Source organism: Nicotiana sylvestris, chromosome 7 (assembly GCF_000393655.2).
Source record: "Nicotiana sylvestris chromosome 7, ASM39365v2, whole genome shotgun sequence".
In the NCBI taxonomy this organism is placed as follows: Eukaryota; Viridiplantae; Streptophyta; class Magnoliopsida; order Solanales; family Solanaceae; genus Nicotiana; species Nicotiana sylvestris.
The window spans coordinates 76791186-76807131 of NC_091063.1; the positions used below are offsets into that span (position 1 = coordinate 76791186).

At 35.9% G+C, this 15946-nt stretch overlaps 2 protein-coding genes across 3 annotated transcripts; one reads left to right on the top strand and one right to left on the bottom strand.

The window, feature by feature from the left end:
- Window positions 1-4815: 4815 nt before the first annotated feature.
- Window positions 4816-11336, top strand: LOC104212908 (uncharacterized). Of its 2 annotated transcripts, none has more exons than XM_009762280.2 (9): window positions 4816-4953; window positions 6008-6159; window positions 6373-6485; window positions 7212-7290; window positions 7822-7850; window positions 8391-8484; window positions 8921-9010; window positions 9812-10001; window positions 10716-11336. In XM_009762280.2, the coding sequence occupies exons 2-9, from the start codon at window positions 6016-6018 to the stop codon at window positions 11189-11191; spliced, it is 1215 nt and encodes a 404-aa protein (XP_009760582.1). In that variant the 5' UTR covers window positions 4816-4953; window positions 6008-6015; the 3' UTR covers window positions 11192-11336. The 2 variants fall into 2 exon arrangements, with proteins under 2 accessions (XP_009760582.1, XP_070007070.1); XM_070150969.1 differs by lacking the exon at window positions 4816-4953 and adding an exon at window positions 5828-5917.
- Window positions 11337-11753: 417 nt separating this feature from the next.
- LOC104212909 (probable protein phosphatase 2C 55) lies at window positions 11754-14634 on the bottom strand. The gene is made up of 2 exons (XM_009762281.2): window positions 14354-14634; window positions 11754-13243 (listed from the first exon to the last, which is right to left on the bottom strand). The coding sequence occupies exon 2, from the start codon at window positions 13173-13175 to the stop codon at window positions 12042-12044; it is 1134 nt and encodes a 377-aa protein (XP_009760583.1). The 5' UTR covers window positions 13176-13243; window positions 14354-14634; the 3' UTR covers window positions 11754-12041.
- Between the last annotated feature and the right edge of the window lie 1312 nt (window positions 14635-15946).

Here is a 15946-nt window from a genome sequence, read left to right on the forward strand (position 1 = left end):
TCTCCTTTTTCATATAACTGCATAAGCTCACCAAATTCTTTTTTAGCTGCCTCGAGTCTTTTTGAAAATCATTTAAAAACATAAAAAAGAAAATAAAGTATGTAAAATTTCAAATTGTAAAAAATATACTTCAATCAAATATAATAAATTTATGATCTATAGAATACCTTGACGTTTGTCTTCCGCTTTGGTTTCCCCAGGCTGCATGCCTTTGTCAATATCAGCATTTACATCTTCATTCAATTGTGAACCAACGTCGAGGATCATTGGAGTATTCTCTGGAAGGTTTTTCTCAACTCTACCTTCATTCAATTCAGCATCATTAGAGAGTTTTTGAGTTGTGTCAATTGAAGCACAACTAGTTTCAACTTCCACTGCATATTCATAAAGAGGGTGAATAGATCAACTAGTTTTTCTATACATATAACATAGAAAAAAATTATACTTGTAGTGAAAATTTCACTACAGGATATTATAAAAAAAACATGTTGTAGTTTTTACAAAAACACAAACACATGAAACAAAACTTCAGCTCCAATCTAAGGTATCATTGAAATATTATAAACTTCACACTTTGTACCTGTAGTAACAATTTCATGTGTATCACCACCTAGAAGTTCTTTGCAAATAGCTAGTAATCATGTATATCAACCGTCTTTCCCAATAGTGCTAGACACATCGCTCGCTTTCAGTTCTAAAGTACAAACAGGTGCTTGATCTCCATCGCCAAACAAATTGCCTTTTCCAATATCACTTTCCAAAGCACAACTCGGTGCATGTTTTTCAGTGCCAACAACTTGATCATCTAAATCTTTCTCAGTTGTTAACTCTTCATCATTTCCATCTTTACTCTGTCTACAAATACTGGATTGTTCCTCTCTACCTTGTTGTTGAACATGTTCATCGCCTTCAACAACCGCTTCCTTATGTGTAGCATTATCATCTGTGACTTTACGTTATGCATCATGAGCATTATGTTCTTCAGTCTCAACAACTTGATTATCTGCACCTTGCTTGCTTCCAATATTCTCAGTTGATATTTGTGCTTCATCATTTCCATCTCTGCTCAATCTATCAGCATTGGGACGTTCCTCTTCAAATTGTTCTTGAACATGTTGATCGCCTACAAAAGCCGGTTCCTCACGTGTAGTATTTACATCTGCGACTTTATCTAATGCATCATCAACAACATTAATATCCAATGGATGTTCGTAACAGTCGTTCCCCCTATTATATTCTCGATGGTTACTCAAATCAAAATTGCCATCGTCCATTCCATTTGATTTGTTGACAATCTTAAACAATTGTTCAAACTTCTCATCTAAATATTTCTAGAAAAGAATTTACTCACAATGATTAATCTAAATAACATCAACAGAAATAGAAAGAATTCTCTATAAATTAGGTTACCTTCACTTTTACAAAAACCGTATCCACAAAAGCAGATCGCTCCTCCTTTTTAATCTTATCGAAAACTTCTTTCACGATTGTGCTTCTTTCTTTTTCTGCATGCCTTTGAACCTCCATCGTTAATCTCTAGAATAGACACACAACAAAAATTCAGATATAGAAGAAAACTTCAGCTCAAAAACATGTTGTACTTTTACAAAATACAAAACCAAAAAACTTCAAATCAAAACTTATAGAACATATTGTGTCGAGTAATTCATTGTCATCAAAGTCACTTGTAGAACGGTTAGAACGACTTTGGGTACGGGATGATTCGCCAATAAAAGGAGTTCGATTCGCTTCTTTTGATCGACTCCGACTACGTGGTGATTCACTAATAACAGGAGTTCGATTCGATTCTTTTGATCGACTCGGAGTACGTGTTGATTCACCAGTTGAAGGACCCGCGTTAAGTACCTTTGAACGAATCTGGCTGCATGGTAATTGACCAATTAAAGGCATTGAATTCAATTCCTCTTCTGTAGGAATTATATCCAATACCCTAAAGTTGCGATATTTTTGTTTAATACAAAAAGGTATATTATGAGAAGAAGAAAACTAATACGTCAACATATTAACACAAAGACAAAAAAAAAAGTAACTTACTTCATGACTACTAAACATCTCAAAAAGTTCGGTAAATTTAGGCTCTCCCACACATACATAACGTAACATCCTGGAAACCTGAGGGGTATCAAAATACTCATCCTCTCTTATATACTTCTCCCGAATATCTGGGAAACGCTCATAGAACCAAGCACATAACGGATAAGGAAATCCACCAAGTTTATACTCAGTTGCATGGAATTTGTTCTGCTTGTCCAATGCATGTTTCAGTGAGTAAATGAGCTTCTCATAAGCCACATTACCCCAAGGATATTCAGCACAAACCTTATCATCTTCAACAATAGATGCATACTCCTCCATCACAGATTACTCGGTCTTTTTCCCAAACAAAATAGACTCTACAACAAGAATTTCCATAAGCTTCACAGCATCATCATCGCTCTCGCATACGTGTATGTGATTCACAACATTCTTTGGAATTTCATTCCGAGTCATAAAATCTCGAATATCCTTCAAAGTCACACCCTTGGACTTACCAAAATAGCGCTTCAGAATATTGCTCTCTCGATTAATTGATTTTTCAACATTATGTGATATGATCCGCAAACCACACATAATGTGAAAGTCTTCAAGGGTGAAGGAAACATCATGGCCAAAAATCTTGAAACTAATCGAGTCTCGATCATTCGTGAATATTCGAGAAAGACACAGACAATGAACCAACTTCATGTTGCATTTGAAATTCTCCATAGCCATAATGTATCGAAATGTACCATTATGAAGCTTATCCCGTTGTGTAGGAGTTAAGAAAGTTGCAATTAATTTCTTCAAATCGTGGTTCCCCTTCCAGTAACCCTTAGAGTTAAACCAATCTCGAAACTCAAAATATCTTTGACCTGGTCTTGTAGGTGGAGGAGCAGGGACATAAGGACCTGAGGGTATTACAGGTAGTTTAGGTGCTTTAGGTGCATTAGCTGCTTTGCGTACTTTAGCTGTATTAGGATCTTTAGGTGCTTTAGGTGCCATTTGTTCAAAAAAAGTAAAACATACAAAAAATAACATCAGGACATTATCAAAAAGATTAATTAAAACTTCAATCTCTAAGAAGGCTGAAGTTTGACAATTACAAAACAAAACTTCAGCTCTAAAGCTGAAGTTCGCCAGTTACAAAAACAAGAGCTGAAGTTCAACAGTTACAAAAACAAAACCTTTAGCTCTAGAGCTGAAGTTCACCAGTAACAAAACACAAAAACTTCAGCTCACCAGTTACAAAACACAAAACATTCAGCCCCATGCTGTAGTTTTTACAAAAAACAAAACACAAATTCAAATCCAAAAATAATGCCAAAACATGAAAAAAAAACTTCAACTCCTATCTAAGGTATCATCACTTTAATAGTATCATTTATTTAACTCTCAAAATTTTTAAAAATTTAGACGTCTAATCACTGAAGAATTTATAGAATTTTCATCAACAACATAAAAACTCGTTCAAAAAACCTAAAAGCACAATCGTAAAAGTAAAACTAATGCACTTATCAAACTAAACACTAAGAAACTATTTAATCATAAATACATGACTATCAAAACCAAAACCAGAAAAAAAACCCAAAAAATTAATGCAATGTACCTGTGATTAAATCGTAATGTGGGAACAACGACGAATAGCAGTTGAAAAATCAAAACAACGACGAAAACCTTTTGATTTCAGAAAAGAACAAAACAAAAAACGCGAATAACGGGAGAGAGACAGAGACAGTAAAGGACTAGCGTATACTTGGAGAGAAAGTAGTATTTTGATGAAGAAGGGCAAAATAGTCTTTTTAAAAGACTTTTTACAAAAAAACGGGTACAAATACAAACAAAAAGACAAAGCGGCTACAGATTAAAAAGGGGCGCCCTATTCCCAAATAGGGCGGCCCGTGTAATTTTTACGATTTTAACACGGTACAACGCTGATTGAAAACTATTGTGATAAATAATAACTTTTGATTTATTTCCAAAATAACAGATTTATTTACATTTATAACATGTTTTTAAGATTTTAAAAATAAATACTCATCAACAAAGTAAGGGATCAGGTTTTGGTCCTTATTAATCTATTCCATTTTCTCTCTCTTCGTTATAATAAATTTATCTATAATTTACCCAAAGATAGCGTTTTAAGGGGATAAAACTGGGAACAACTTCAGCCATTTAAGATGGTCTCCCATCATTCTTAAAATTTATTTTTCGTGTCTATTTGTTTCATTATACAAGATTTAAGAAAATTCACCCGATTCCCTCACCATTTTTTCTTTCTCTTCTGCTGATACAATCAAAATCATTAAAATATGCATGTACTGAGATATAATTTTTTCTTTTTATAATTATACCAATTATATAATTAACTATGGAAACTACAAAATTATTCCATAAATATATATAATATATATTATTCCTTCTATATTCCAAGTTTGTTAGTGTCATAGTATTAGATGATGTTTGACTAAGCTTATAAGTTGGTCAAACTGGCTTATAAACACTTTTTGGCTTATCTATTAAATCAGCTAATCCAAACGGGCTCTTAATCTTATTTCCAATTATGTGGATACACTTATAATAATATACCTTTTATACTGAAAATATTTTATTGTAGTATTTTTACTCTTATTGTTATATTGATTTTATTTTTCACTGTTAATTATGGTATTATATACATGTTATATTCTTTAATTACCGAAAGAAAATATACATGTTATATTCAATATATATTATTTTGATAATTTTTCAACTGTTGGATGCTTTTAACTATTATACCTGCTTTATTTGCAGGAATTGGGGAATCCAGCTTCTTTTGCAGTCTTGATTTTTAATTGTCAAATCTGTAAATAAAAGTTACCCTAACTCACATCCCGTCGCCGTCGCTGTTGCCACCATCACCATCCTTGTCTAGAGGTATTTAACTCTCCTCTTAGCTCTTCTATGTTATTGAATTATTACTAAGTTAGTATTTGAATCAGCCAGCTTTGTAATTCTGCAAACAAATTCCGTTTAACTTATTTTTGTATTCTGAGTTAATTAATTGAATAGTATAAACAAAATTATTTTTACTAGGGATCATTTTTATTTCGTATGTTGAGCCGAGGATCTTCCGGAAACCGCTTCTCTGTCCCTGGGTTGCGTACACTCTACACTCCCAAAACCTATTCTACTGGGTTGTTGTTGTTGCTGTGGGGATCATTTTTATGCTATATTTTTCTCGTCCGTTGCTTTATTATGGGCTACTGTTTTATGTCCAATGTTGCTTTGCCTCTATGATATTCAAGCTTGAGTAATTTTCTTTGCTAGTTGAAGCAGATGAAATTGTGAATAGTGTTGTCATTGGATTCTAAATAGTTAAAAGTGCAATGTATATGTATTACAATTTGAAGGGCAGTTGATGTGGTGCTTCAAATTTTTATATGCATGCCTTGAGATTAGACATTAGGCCCCTTCCACTTTTACAGAAATTAAGCCATCAAATATCCCTTTGTTTGTGCCAGATGCAAAATTTGAAAAAGCAAAAAGGTTTGGAAGCCCATTTTGGCCAGATGAAGCCCAATTCGGAGAGCCGCATACCAGAATAACCTAATGGAACTTGTTTTTTTCTTTCTGATAACCGAGAAATATGTCTGGGGCAACCCTTAGGACCCTCTATCCTTCTCCGCTTAAACACCAAGCTTAGTTCACATGGCACAGGGCTCGAACCTGTAACCTAAGTCACTAGTCCCTCGACCCTTTTCCACTTGAACTAAGCCTGAGGTTTGCAATATTATAAAAACCGAGAACTGAAAAACCTAACAAAACTTTCCAAAAATCAAACCGAATTGACGGATGCCCAGTCCTACTGCTAATGGGCTTTAGGACAACATGAAATAGGGTCAGTGTTGTATTTAGAAAAGCAGAGAATCTCAACATGTATTGGCTACACAATTTTCGTATTATGTCTTATGGTTTTGCTTCATGACAGCTGAAATTATGGGCTCAGAGATGGAAATAGTTGATCAGAGGCTAAAAGCTTTTGTAGGTCAGCTCCAGACAGAGTTTGCCATTCTTGATCGACTTGTTTACAAAAACAAGAACCAGCATAGAAGATGCTCTTATTTTCAGTACCTCTTAAAGGTTGTATATTTACCAATTTTATTCATATGTGCATGTTGGACAAATGGGGTTTGCTTTATTTTTATAATAAACTACTAGCATCGAAGATGCTCCTATTTCCAGTACCTCTTAAAGGTTGTTACCAAAGTTTATTCATATATATATGGGGATTGAGGGGGGTTTGATTTTAGTCCAAAGTGTACTTACTTTATATACTTATTTTGCTGATATTAGGTGAGAACAGATTTGAGGCTCCTCCAAGCAGCTAATTTGGAGGAGGTTTTGAGTGCTTCCTTTCAAGTTCTTTATGGAAAAAGACCCAAGCAAAAAGTGCAGCTCTTAGAAAGGTACTTTGACCCCTTTAGAGTACCTATTTTTTGGTTTTAAGATTTTAAATATTTTAGTTCTTCTTGTGATCTTACACCAATATTTGGAATTTGATTACATCATAAATGTATACCACCTTTTCATGTCTACAGTGAGTAAATTTTGATTTGAGAGTGAGCGCTTATCATGCTCTTGCATTTTTCTGCTCCTATATTGATGTTTACTAATATTTTTCAGTGGGAAAAATTGAACTGACATACACGGAATCTTGAAACTGAAATTGTCTTCCTAACTTATATGATGGTTTATCAATAATCATCCATCTTTTTGTATTGCTCGCAAGTGCAACTATTTGCCGACTGTGATGGTTGACTATTACTTGATCTCCACCATTTGTTAAATTAGATAGTCTACCATTCTGCTGTTTGAAAGTATCTCCACAGAAGGGTGAATAGCGCAAGATCAGTTCTAGGTTTTGTCATGGAAAAAGTGGCTGTTTATGAGAGTTATAGCAACAGTTTGCAAGTTCTGTCCATCTCTTCGTTAACCGGCAGATTGGAGGGTAAAATTTTACAAGTTGCAAGTGAGACTATTTTAGCAATCCTACTGTGATGGAAATAGAGTTGTCATTATTTGTGTCTTGCTCCTCCATTGAACTATACATACAAATTCTCTCTGCCTGTGCTCTGATATATGATGATTTTAGACGTATTGAAGTTTTCATCCTCACTTTTCTTGGGTCTCAGCCTAAAGAGGAGAAGATGTGATGGTGGCAAACATAACTTTCTGGAGCGGCTTCTAGGGGTTGCACACCTGTTGTCAGAGGTATCATTGTTTTCTTTCTCACTTCTTGTTGTTCTCCATCTAAAACAATTCGCCCTAGTCCGTAAGATAACTCATGGTATTGGATTGCCAAACTCAGCCTACCATGAGGATTGCTTGCTAGAATTTACTGGCATTAATAACTTCAACTCGTCCCCTGCCTTTAAATGATCGCTTGAAGCTGGGCGATTTTTGGCTCAGTCTTTCACACCTACCAGTAGAAAATGTAGAGAACTTCTATTTGGAGAACCTAAAATTGAATATCGGATTGAGATGGGTCTAAATGGAACAACATGAAGAAGTGAGGATACATATAGCTGATAAATAGTTTGGGATTGAGGCGTAATTGTTGTTGTTCCATATAACTACTGGAATGATGATTTCTCTCTCTCTATCTCTCTCTCTAATTCTAATCAAATGTCCTAACATAAGCTGGACGGTGTTTATAATAAGAATCATATTAGAACAAGGAAAACTTTAAGTTTATCATTTTATTCAGTTGTAATTCTTAATTTGCTTATTCTTTTCTTGCAGATCGTTGAGCCAATGTTAAGGGCCGCTACGTATCCTTCTTGCTTCTTTTTTGCATACTAATACTTCATTTGATATGTTGATTATGGGAGCTTTACGTATTCCAATTGATGGCCATTAAGGCCATTGGTGATTTCTTTTAGACTAGTTACATCTTTAAGTAATAGGAAGAGCTTAAGTTGTTCATTTTCTTTCATAGCTCTCGGGGTGTGTGGTGGTGATTGGAGTAAGGAGGGTTTGTCTGAAATCACTGTGGGTGCGTACTTATTAGCATATGTAGCAAACCTTTTCTGTTCTTCAAAACTACTAGACTTTTATGCAAGCTGATTCGGCCGTAAAATTACTGGTTTGCTAAATTGGTTTAGTTGGATATCAATTGTACCTCCTTCTTCTTTTTTCTTTTGTCTGTATCTTCGTAATTTCATCCGTCCTGTTTTCATCTCATTTGTATGTTGAGTTCGTTTTTCAATTGCCCTTCATTTAAGTAACACTTGATCAATGTGCTTTTTCATGCAAATTCCATGTAAAATGTTTGCCATGCTCGATTGTTTTTTACCCTTAACTGTAGACAGGGAGATCTCGACACTTCTTGCACGATCATTTTTTATGGGATTTTCCTTGACAGTATTGGCTTTGCTCGCCCGAATAAGAGTTCTAGTTCAGCAAGTAAGTATTCTCAGGATAGTTTTATCATTTTCAAGTAAGTAAAATTTGATCATTTTAAATGCTCTTTTCTTAGTCTTACTTATAATAGTAGAGGTTGCCGGCCCAACTTGTGTACTAAGGCGTTGTTGTTGTTGTACTTATAATAGTAAAGGTCCTGCACATCGATTGTGTTCTTTCAAATTTTCAATTTGTTGAAGTTCTAGTTTCTAGTATAATACACTGGAGTCATGATAATTTCTGGAACTTATTTAATTGGAGTAACTGATCTAATTCAAGAGTCTAGGGGAATGGGAATCATGTAAATAACATGAGAATTTTTGCTCTTTTAGGAACATGCAATATTTGAGGAAGTGAAAAGCTTATGTTGAGCAAATTTGCTAAGGATGTCCGGTGATTGAACAGGAAATTCTAATCAAATCTGCTTTATTCATCGCAGATGCTTCTTGATGTTGTTTGTGTATTCAACAGTGTCTCCTCTTTATCTCAGAGGGAACAAGCCATAAAATTGACGCAAGATGGATTTGAGGTTGTTAAATTCTTCGCAACTTGTCTCTATGTTTTTCTGGTGTAATGCAAGAAATTCGTTTCCTTCTTTTATTCCCTTTGTTTTAACTTGCTTTTTTGATTGGTTTTATTAGTTCTGTTAAGGTCAAGAAATGGTTAGAAAGTTCAAGAGAGTCATACTACTTGCAGGCACAATGTCGAGATAAGAAAAATGATATACTTCTTTGGATGTACTTATCAAGGAGAAAATATCGTGGGCATATTCCAACTTCCGAGCCACAGATATCTGCTGGTTTCTCTAATTAGGAGCCATGCTTCTTATTATATGGATTACTGGTTACAGTGTGCATGATGTACTGCAATATTTCTTTTCAGATCTTCTGGAGGCCTCAAATATCCTAGTGTCTATCTCAATTTTTATAGCTTAGACTGCACAGATTCCAAAGCTACTTCAATTTCTTAATCATTAAGTCAAAGTGTTTCCAATTACCTCTCGTGTATTAAACTGCAGACATGTACTTTTCCAGGAAACCATGTTTTCTTTAATGCCAACTGCTTAGAATCACTCCAGGTGTGACTAGCAACCCCCTTCCCCCAAACAACCAAGTTAACCCTACATGTGTGTCCTTCGTGTGTGTTGGTGGACAGTAAGATGTTTCTCAGAGTAAATAGTGGAACACGATACTAGTTAACTGTCTTTGTGCTGATTGTTGTGACAAAATATACATGTTGGTCCCATCACTAAGTGAACTATGATAGTCATCAATAACAATTCTTAGATGAAATCAAGAAAGCAAATGTTCAATATTTTGTGCCATTGCAGGTTTTTAGAGAATACTTTCCGCCAAAGCAGGATGTGGTATTCCTCGAATGTCTTTGGAAATCTGATAAGTATGTGTTAGTTGAGAGACAAAATGAGAGAGATGTGGGAAGCAAGGAAAAGGAGGTTGGAGAAGATGTTTCTGTAGAAGCATCTAAAATTCAGTATGAAAGCATTGAGATTTTCCTAGGAGGTAACCACGAAACAAGAATTCTTTTCACTGTCTTGTTTTCTTTATCGAACATATTAAATCTGTTTGAGCTCGATATCATTTAAGACAGTATTATCCAGTGTTTTGCTGTTTGCCAGTTTTTATCATTCAGTTTGACAATAAATCTGTCTTACCAGGTATTGTCCTTTGTTTGCATGGAAGACGTGTCTATTGCATGTCTATCTAGTGCTTCTTACTCGTTGAAGCTATAGATAGAATCATTGGGGAATTTCTTCCCCCATCACATGACTTTCCCTGGTTATCTGCTTTATACTATACAAGAAAGGCCTACCTGATACAGCACCCTATCATTTTCTTCAGCAACATATAATTGTAGATAAGTTGATAAAGAGTGTTATATATGCTTTGGCTTTGAATATTTATTGCTATCTTCAGGATATGATCTATCCTTTTCTGCTAAGGAAGAAAAAGGAAAATAAAAGAGAGGCTGTAGCAAAATGATAAGAAACACTCATTGATTCTAGTGTTAATTTATGCATACCCAGGCTTGTGGTGATGATTTCGAGATCTTAGACAATCGCGGTTTTAAAATTTGTTTGCCAGCAAAATCCAGTTTTGTGCATTTTGTTAATTAGAACTTTTTCAGTAACTGCAAATTGGCTCTTTGTTTGTTGCTGATTTTCAGTGTTTTTCCTCTATAATTTTGTGCATCACTTTTTCCGGGATCTTGTGTAGACGAGGAACCTGGAAAGACAGCCTCTAAAGATTTGGCTGAGGATGATGAAGCTGTTATCGACAAAGATACAGCAAATTCCCCGGAGAATCCTAAAGATTTGGCGGAATATGTTCAAGCTGTAATGGACAAAGATAAAGCAACTTCTTTGCAGGATCCTATCCAAGAGGGTAAGGATGAATTTCGAGCTCAAGGTGATTTAGCTATTGCAGGACCTTCAGGCAATAATTTTAATGCTCCTGAAGCTGGAGCACTCCCAAGTTCATCACTCATCAAGAATCCGGCAAAAGCCAAACCTGGATCAAAGAATAATGTTGCATTTGTTTCAGTTAAAAGACCAGCTGTGTCAACAAAGAGTGAGTTGGAGTTTGGCATTCATGGAATGCAAAAGGGTGATAATCCTAGTCCTAGTGTAGATAAAGAAGATCCATTTTTCAGTTTACTTACTGCTGGAAATATGAAGAGCAGTCTATTCTAAACTTCACCTAAGTTTTGTTTTCCCTTGTTTTTCTTCCTCTTCACTATGTTGCGGGGCACCTTCGGGGTACATATTTATGTTAAAATTTCCTGTATTTGGACAAGTCATCCAAATTGATTTTTGAATTTTAAGAGTTGGTGCTCAATCATGTCCATTCTGGAAGCAGTAAAAATTTCTTTAGTACAACTCTTAGTAGTTAGCTGTGTCATTAGTTACTTTTTCAGTCTGAGGGCAGTAGGAAATTTTTAATTTTCCTGTGACATGCTAAAACACTAGTGTCAAAATTCAATACCATATAACAGGTATAATTTCAAGCATCTGAGGGAGCTAAATATGAATTCCAAAGTTAGCATTCTAATGATTTTACTATTAACAGTATTATATTATTAGCTACTAATCAATTATCAGTTTCTATAACTCCAAGCATTCGTTGTGCGGATAATTCTTTCAATCTTTCTGAGAGCATATATAGAAAGGACACTTTCAGGGAGCATACTCGTCTGCAAGTAGATATTAATTTAGTGTCAACACTAACCTTTTATCAAGTAATGCCTCTACTAAGTAAACAGAAGAAAATCATTCCTCAAATAAATTCTAAGATGTTGTTTGAATCTCAAAAAGTAAAACACTTGGGGTGAAACTGAGAGGTTAAACCTCAGCTAGACCCAATATGGGGGCTTAAGAGCTCTCATTCTTTTCATTTGTTCTCCAAACAAATCAAAACACAAAATATTCTAACTGATGCCACTTGGTACTATAAATGTCCGAATCTCCATCAGCTACAAGCTATAAACCAAGCTGGTCACAACTCACAAGTTCCAGTTCTCCATGTCTCCCAAATTCCAGCATGTTATGAATTTTCATTATTCATTATGTAAGAAACAACTACAGTTATGTCGTCCAACTTCCCACCATGGTACTCAAAACCAGCCTCTTGAGCTCCATCAGAGAAAGGCGACGACTTAATAGGATCCATTGCTCTTTGTTGTGCCAGTTCTGCTATCCTCCGAGCAGTCATTTGAGGCCCTAAGCCAGCTTCCACGGACTGAAGTACAACTCCTTTGATATCTTCGTCATACAAGTTATCAAAAAGCCCATCTGTACCAGCAATTAAGACATCTCCAGGTGCAACAGCAATTTTAAACACCATGGCCGAGCTAGGTGAATCGCCAGCATTATTGCAGTCTAGTTGATAAGGAAAATTAAAACCATGTTGTTGTGCAGGGGATTTAAATGCGGCATATCCATGTCTAACCAACATAAATCCGCTATCTCCTAAATTAACTGCATAAAGACCCTCCTCGGTGAGTGCAACAATACACGCAGTAGAAGAACCTTTTGCTTTTGTTTTCACGTAAGCTTTATCCAGTGCCCTGATTAGGTCTATGGAGCCTTTTGGTTCCTCTTGAATCGCAGCTAAAGAGTTGGACATTAATTCACGGGCATAGAGCCCAGCATCAATACCAAGATCAGCCCATCCACCAACGCCATCAGCTACACCAATAGCTTGTGTAAGGGTACACATAAAATGAGCGTCCTCTCCACCAGTCTTTGCTTTAGCAGGATGAGGCAGGTAAAAAGATCCTGAATTTAGCTTCAAGGGGATCTTTGCTTCAGAAGAATCAGCAGCAGTATTAGCAACTTGCTCCTCGCCCTTAGCATTATCCGAAGAAACACCAGGAACAGAAGCAGTTCCAGAAGAGAAACACGCAGGGGATAAGTTGTGTAAACCTTCTGATCCAAATCCTATGTATGATTTGGGATCGGCCCACCTCTTTGTAACATGAGTCGTGAAGTATTGGAAAAGCATATTGTTGGGATGTCCTTTATTTCTCAAACTCATGTTGATTTTTCTAACTTCCTCAAAGCCTCTTTTGTTGTAAAAAACAGTGCAGTTCACTGACAAACCACATTGCAAGCGCCTAGCAGTGATATTACCAACAAAATGGCCAATGTGAGAAGTTCTTGAACCACAAACAGCCATTATCCCGTTCTGACTGTTAATGCCAAATGATGATCAGATAAGCAGAAGATACTTCACGCAGCTGAGTTCTGCAAATCCATCCACAAAGAAAAATTATAAAACAACTTATGAAGTCACATCTCGAGATCACACATTTGCTTTTTTTCTTTTAATTGACAAACTAGATAAAGAAAACTGATAAAGCAAGACGATATGAGTCCATAAGAAGCAAGACATGCACAACACAAGATTCCGTGTCTCACTTTCAATTAGTTCTCATCAACAAAGAGTTCATAATATATAGATTCTGTAAACAATCTCAGGATAGAAAACACAAGCTGTAAAGCTTGCCAAATGAAACCTGTTAAGTGACGAAACAACCATTTTACATGAAAGACAGATATCTAGAAATCTGACTTCATCAAATAAAGAAAGTGAAAAGACAGATATCTAATGGATACACAATTTTAGGGAGCTTATTAGCAACAAAATTTACAGACACACATCCTTTAAAGTGAACCTTCAAAATCCGATTTAGACAGTAAGCTCAAAAGACTAAATTTGCATCCCATTTTTCATAAGCATAGTATACAAGCAAAAATTTGAGCTTTGTTCTCTGGGTAAGTAAAAATGAATTTTGCTTTTAGTAGACATTGATATAACCATAGGCGTATTGCTGCAGAGAAGTTGACAAATATAATCAACCAATCATTCAACTACCCTCAGCCCTAAACTGCTCGGGTTGGCTATATAAATTATCTGTATGAATAACGCTGTATAGGGGTCCAAAGTTTCACATAGAATAAGAATAAAAATGTCACTTTTATTCTTATCAAGTCAAAAAACAATTAGCATTTAGGGTAGACTGTGTACATTACACCCTTGAGGTGTTCCTTCCCCGGACACTCTGTGAATGCGGGATGCCTTGAGCATCGAACTAGTTTAAGTCAAAAAGCAATTAGCATATAGAGACTTTAGCAGCATAAAAACAGAACACAAACTGCTAGAAAGAAACAAAACACCAAAAAGACCTATTTCTGGGTAATTACTAACTAAAACAAACGAGAGTGATAATGAAGATTTTGAGCTATTTCATCTTCCCTTATCAACAAGGCTTCCTCATTCAAGACCAGAAAACATTTAAGCATAATTAAACAAGAAATACTAAGAAAGAGCAAAAGGGTATCAGCAGACTTCACCTCAAAGCTGTTTAAATCTTATCCCTTTTTATATGGAATTCTTTCACCGGCTGCAACTTTGCTCACAAAGGAAATATCTTTATCCTCTTCTCTTCAAACCCCTATTCAAGAATTGCTTCTTTTTCCGGTATTTTGAATGCAAAAGCTGCAATCTTAACAACTCTTTCTCTCCAAGGGTTCACTGTAGATTTTCACAGACTAATAGTATAAATATCTCCTTTATTTTACTTATTTTTTATTCTCTTTCATTTTTCTTTTTCTGAAGCTATGGAATGATAGATGGATAGATAAGAGCTCAGAGCCCTATTAAATTAGGGTGAACCCTGCAATTTTTTTACCGGATATATAAGGTAATGTTTTTACACAAATGGTCCTTTTGATTTTCATTTTGTCTAATCTTAAGGATTTTTCCATTTGTCCCGCTTACCCTTAAAATTGGATAACAATTAAACTTATAAGTAGTTTTAAGGATATGTGATTTCATTTGGCACAAATTGATGAATACGAGAATTAATACTAGGAATTAACAATAAAGTAAAGCAAACCAATGTGATGAACAATTGTGGCCCTCGAGCTAATCGCCCTCGAACCAACTGAGTAAGCTATGGAAAGTATGAATTGAACAACAAAGCTCTCAAGAGATAAAAAAATGTAATATATTGCTTGGTTATGCGTGAATGTATGATAATTACAAAATGATTAGAACCCACTTTATATAGTAGAGGATTTCTACTTATGGTACAATTCTAACTATGGAAGGAAATCCCATGAGTGGCTAAATGACCAATCCTAACTCGATGCATGCCGAGATTTCCTCCACGATCCTTGCCCGATCACGTATATCTCGGCTTTCCGTTATCCGACTTAACAGACTTCCTTCGATCTCGCTCGATCTCTTTCTTGCTTTGATCTCGGTCATGGCTGGTCTCGATCTCTTTCATGCTTCAATCTCGATCATGGCTGGTCTCGATCTTGATCGGCCATCGATTCATGAGCTTAGCAATTCATCCCCGTGTTATGGACCATCATAAATCGGTGCCGATCTTAACTTATCGAGATCCATCCTCGATTAGTCTCTCACAAAGGGCAAAGCCCGATTTTGACCGTATACAGATAGTCCCCTTGTTTTCTGGAGATTAACAACAAGAAATGACTTGACTTTTCCCAATCCCATCTCAATGAGCCATAACGTAAGCGACGAGTCCGACTGTGATGTCAGTGACAAGTGGGCACTGAAACATCCCGCTGGTTCAGATATCGAGGCATTAAATTCCTGTCAGTTGTTGTCGTGCACTACCGTTCCAAACTCCCGAAGATGTACCCGATTTCATCAGCATTTCCTTTTCAATCTCGGGTACGAGGGTCGGCGAAAAGTCACCCACGAAGTCTCCTAAGATTTGACACTTGATGGCGGTTCAGGGTCGATACTCAATATCGTACCCATTAATTTCGATAGACCATTTGGCCAATCGGCCCGACAGTTCGGGTTTGTGCAAAATATTTCGAAGAGGATAAGTGGTCACAACACATATTGGATGACATTGGAAGTAAGACTTTAGTGTCCTAGAGGCGCTTACTAAGGCAAACGCTAAT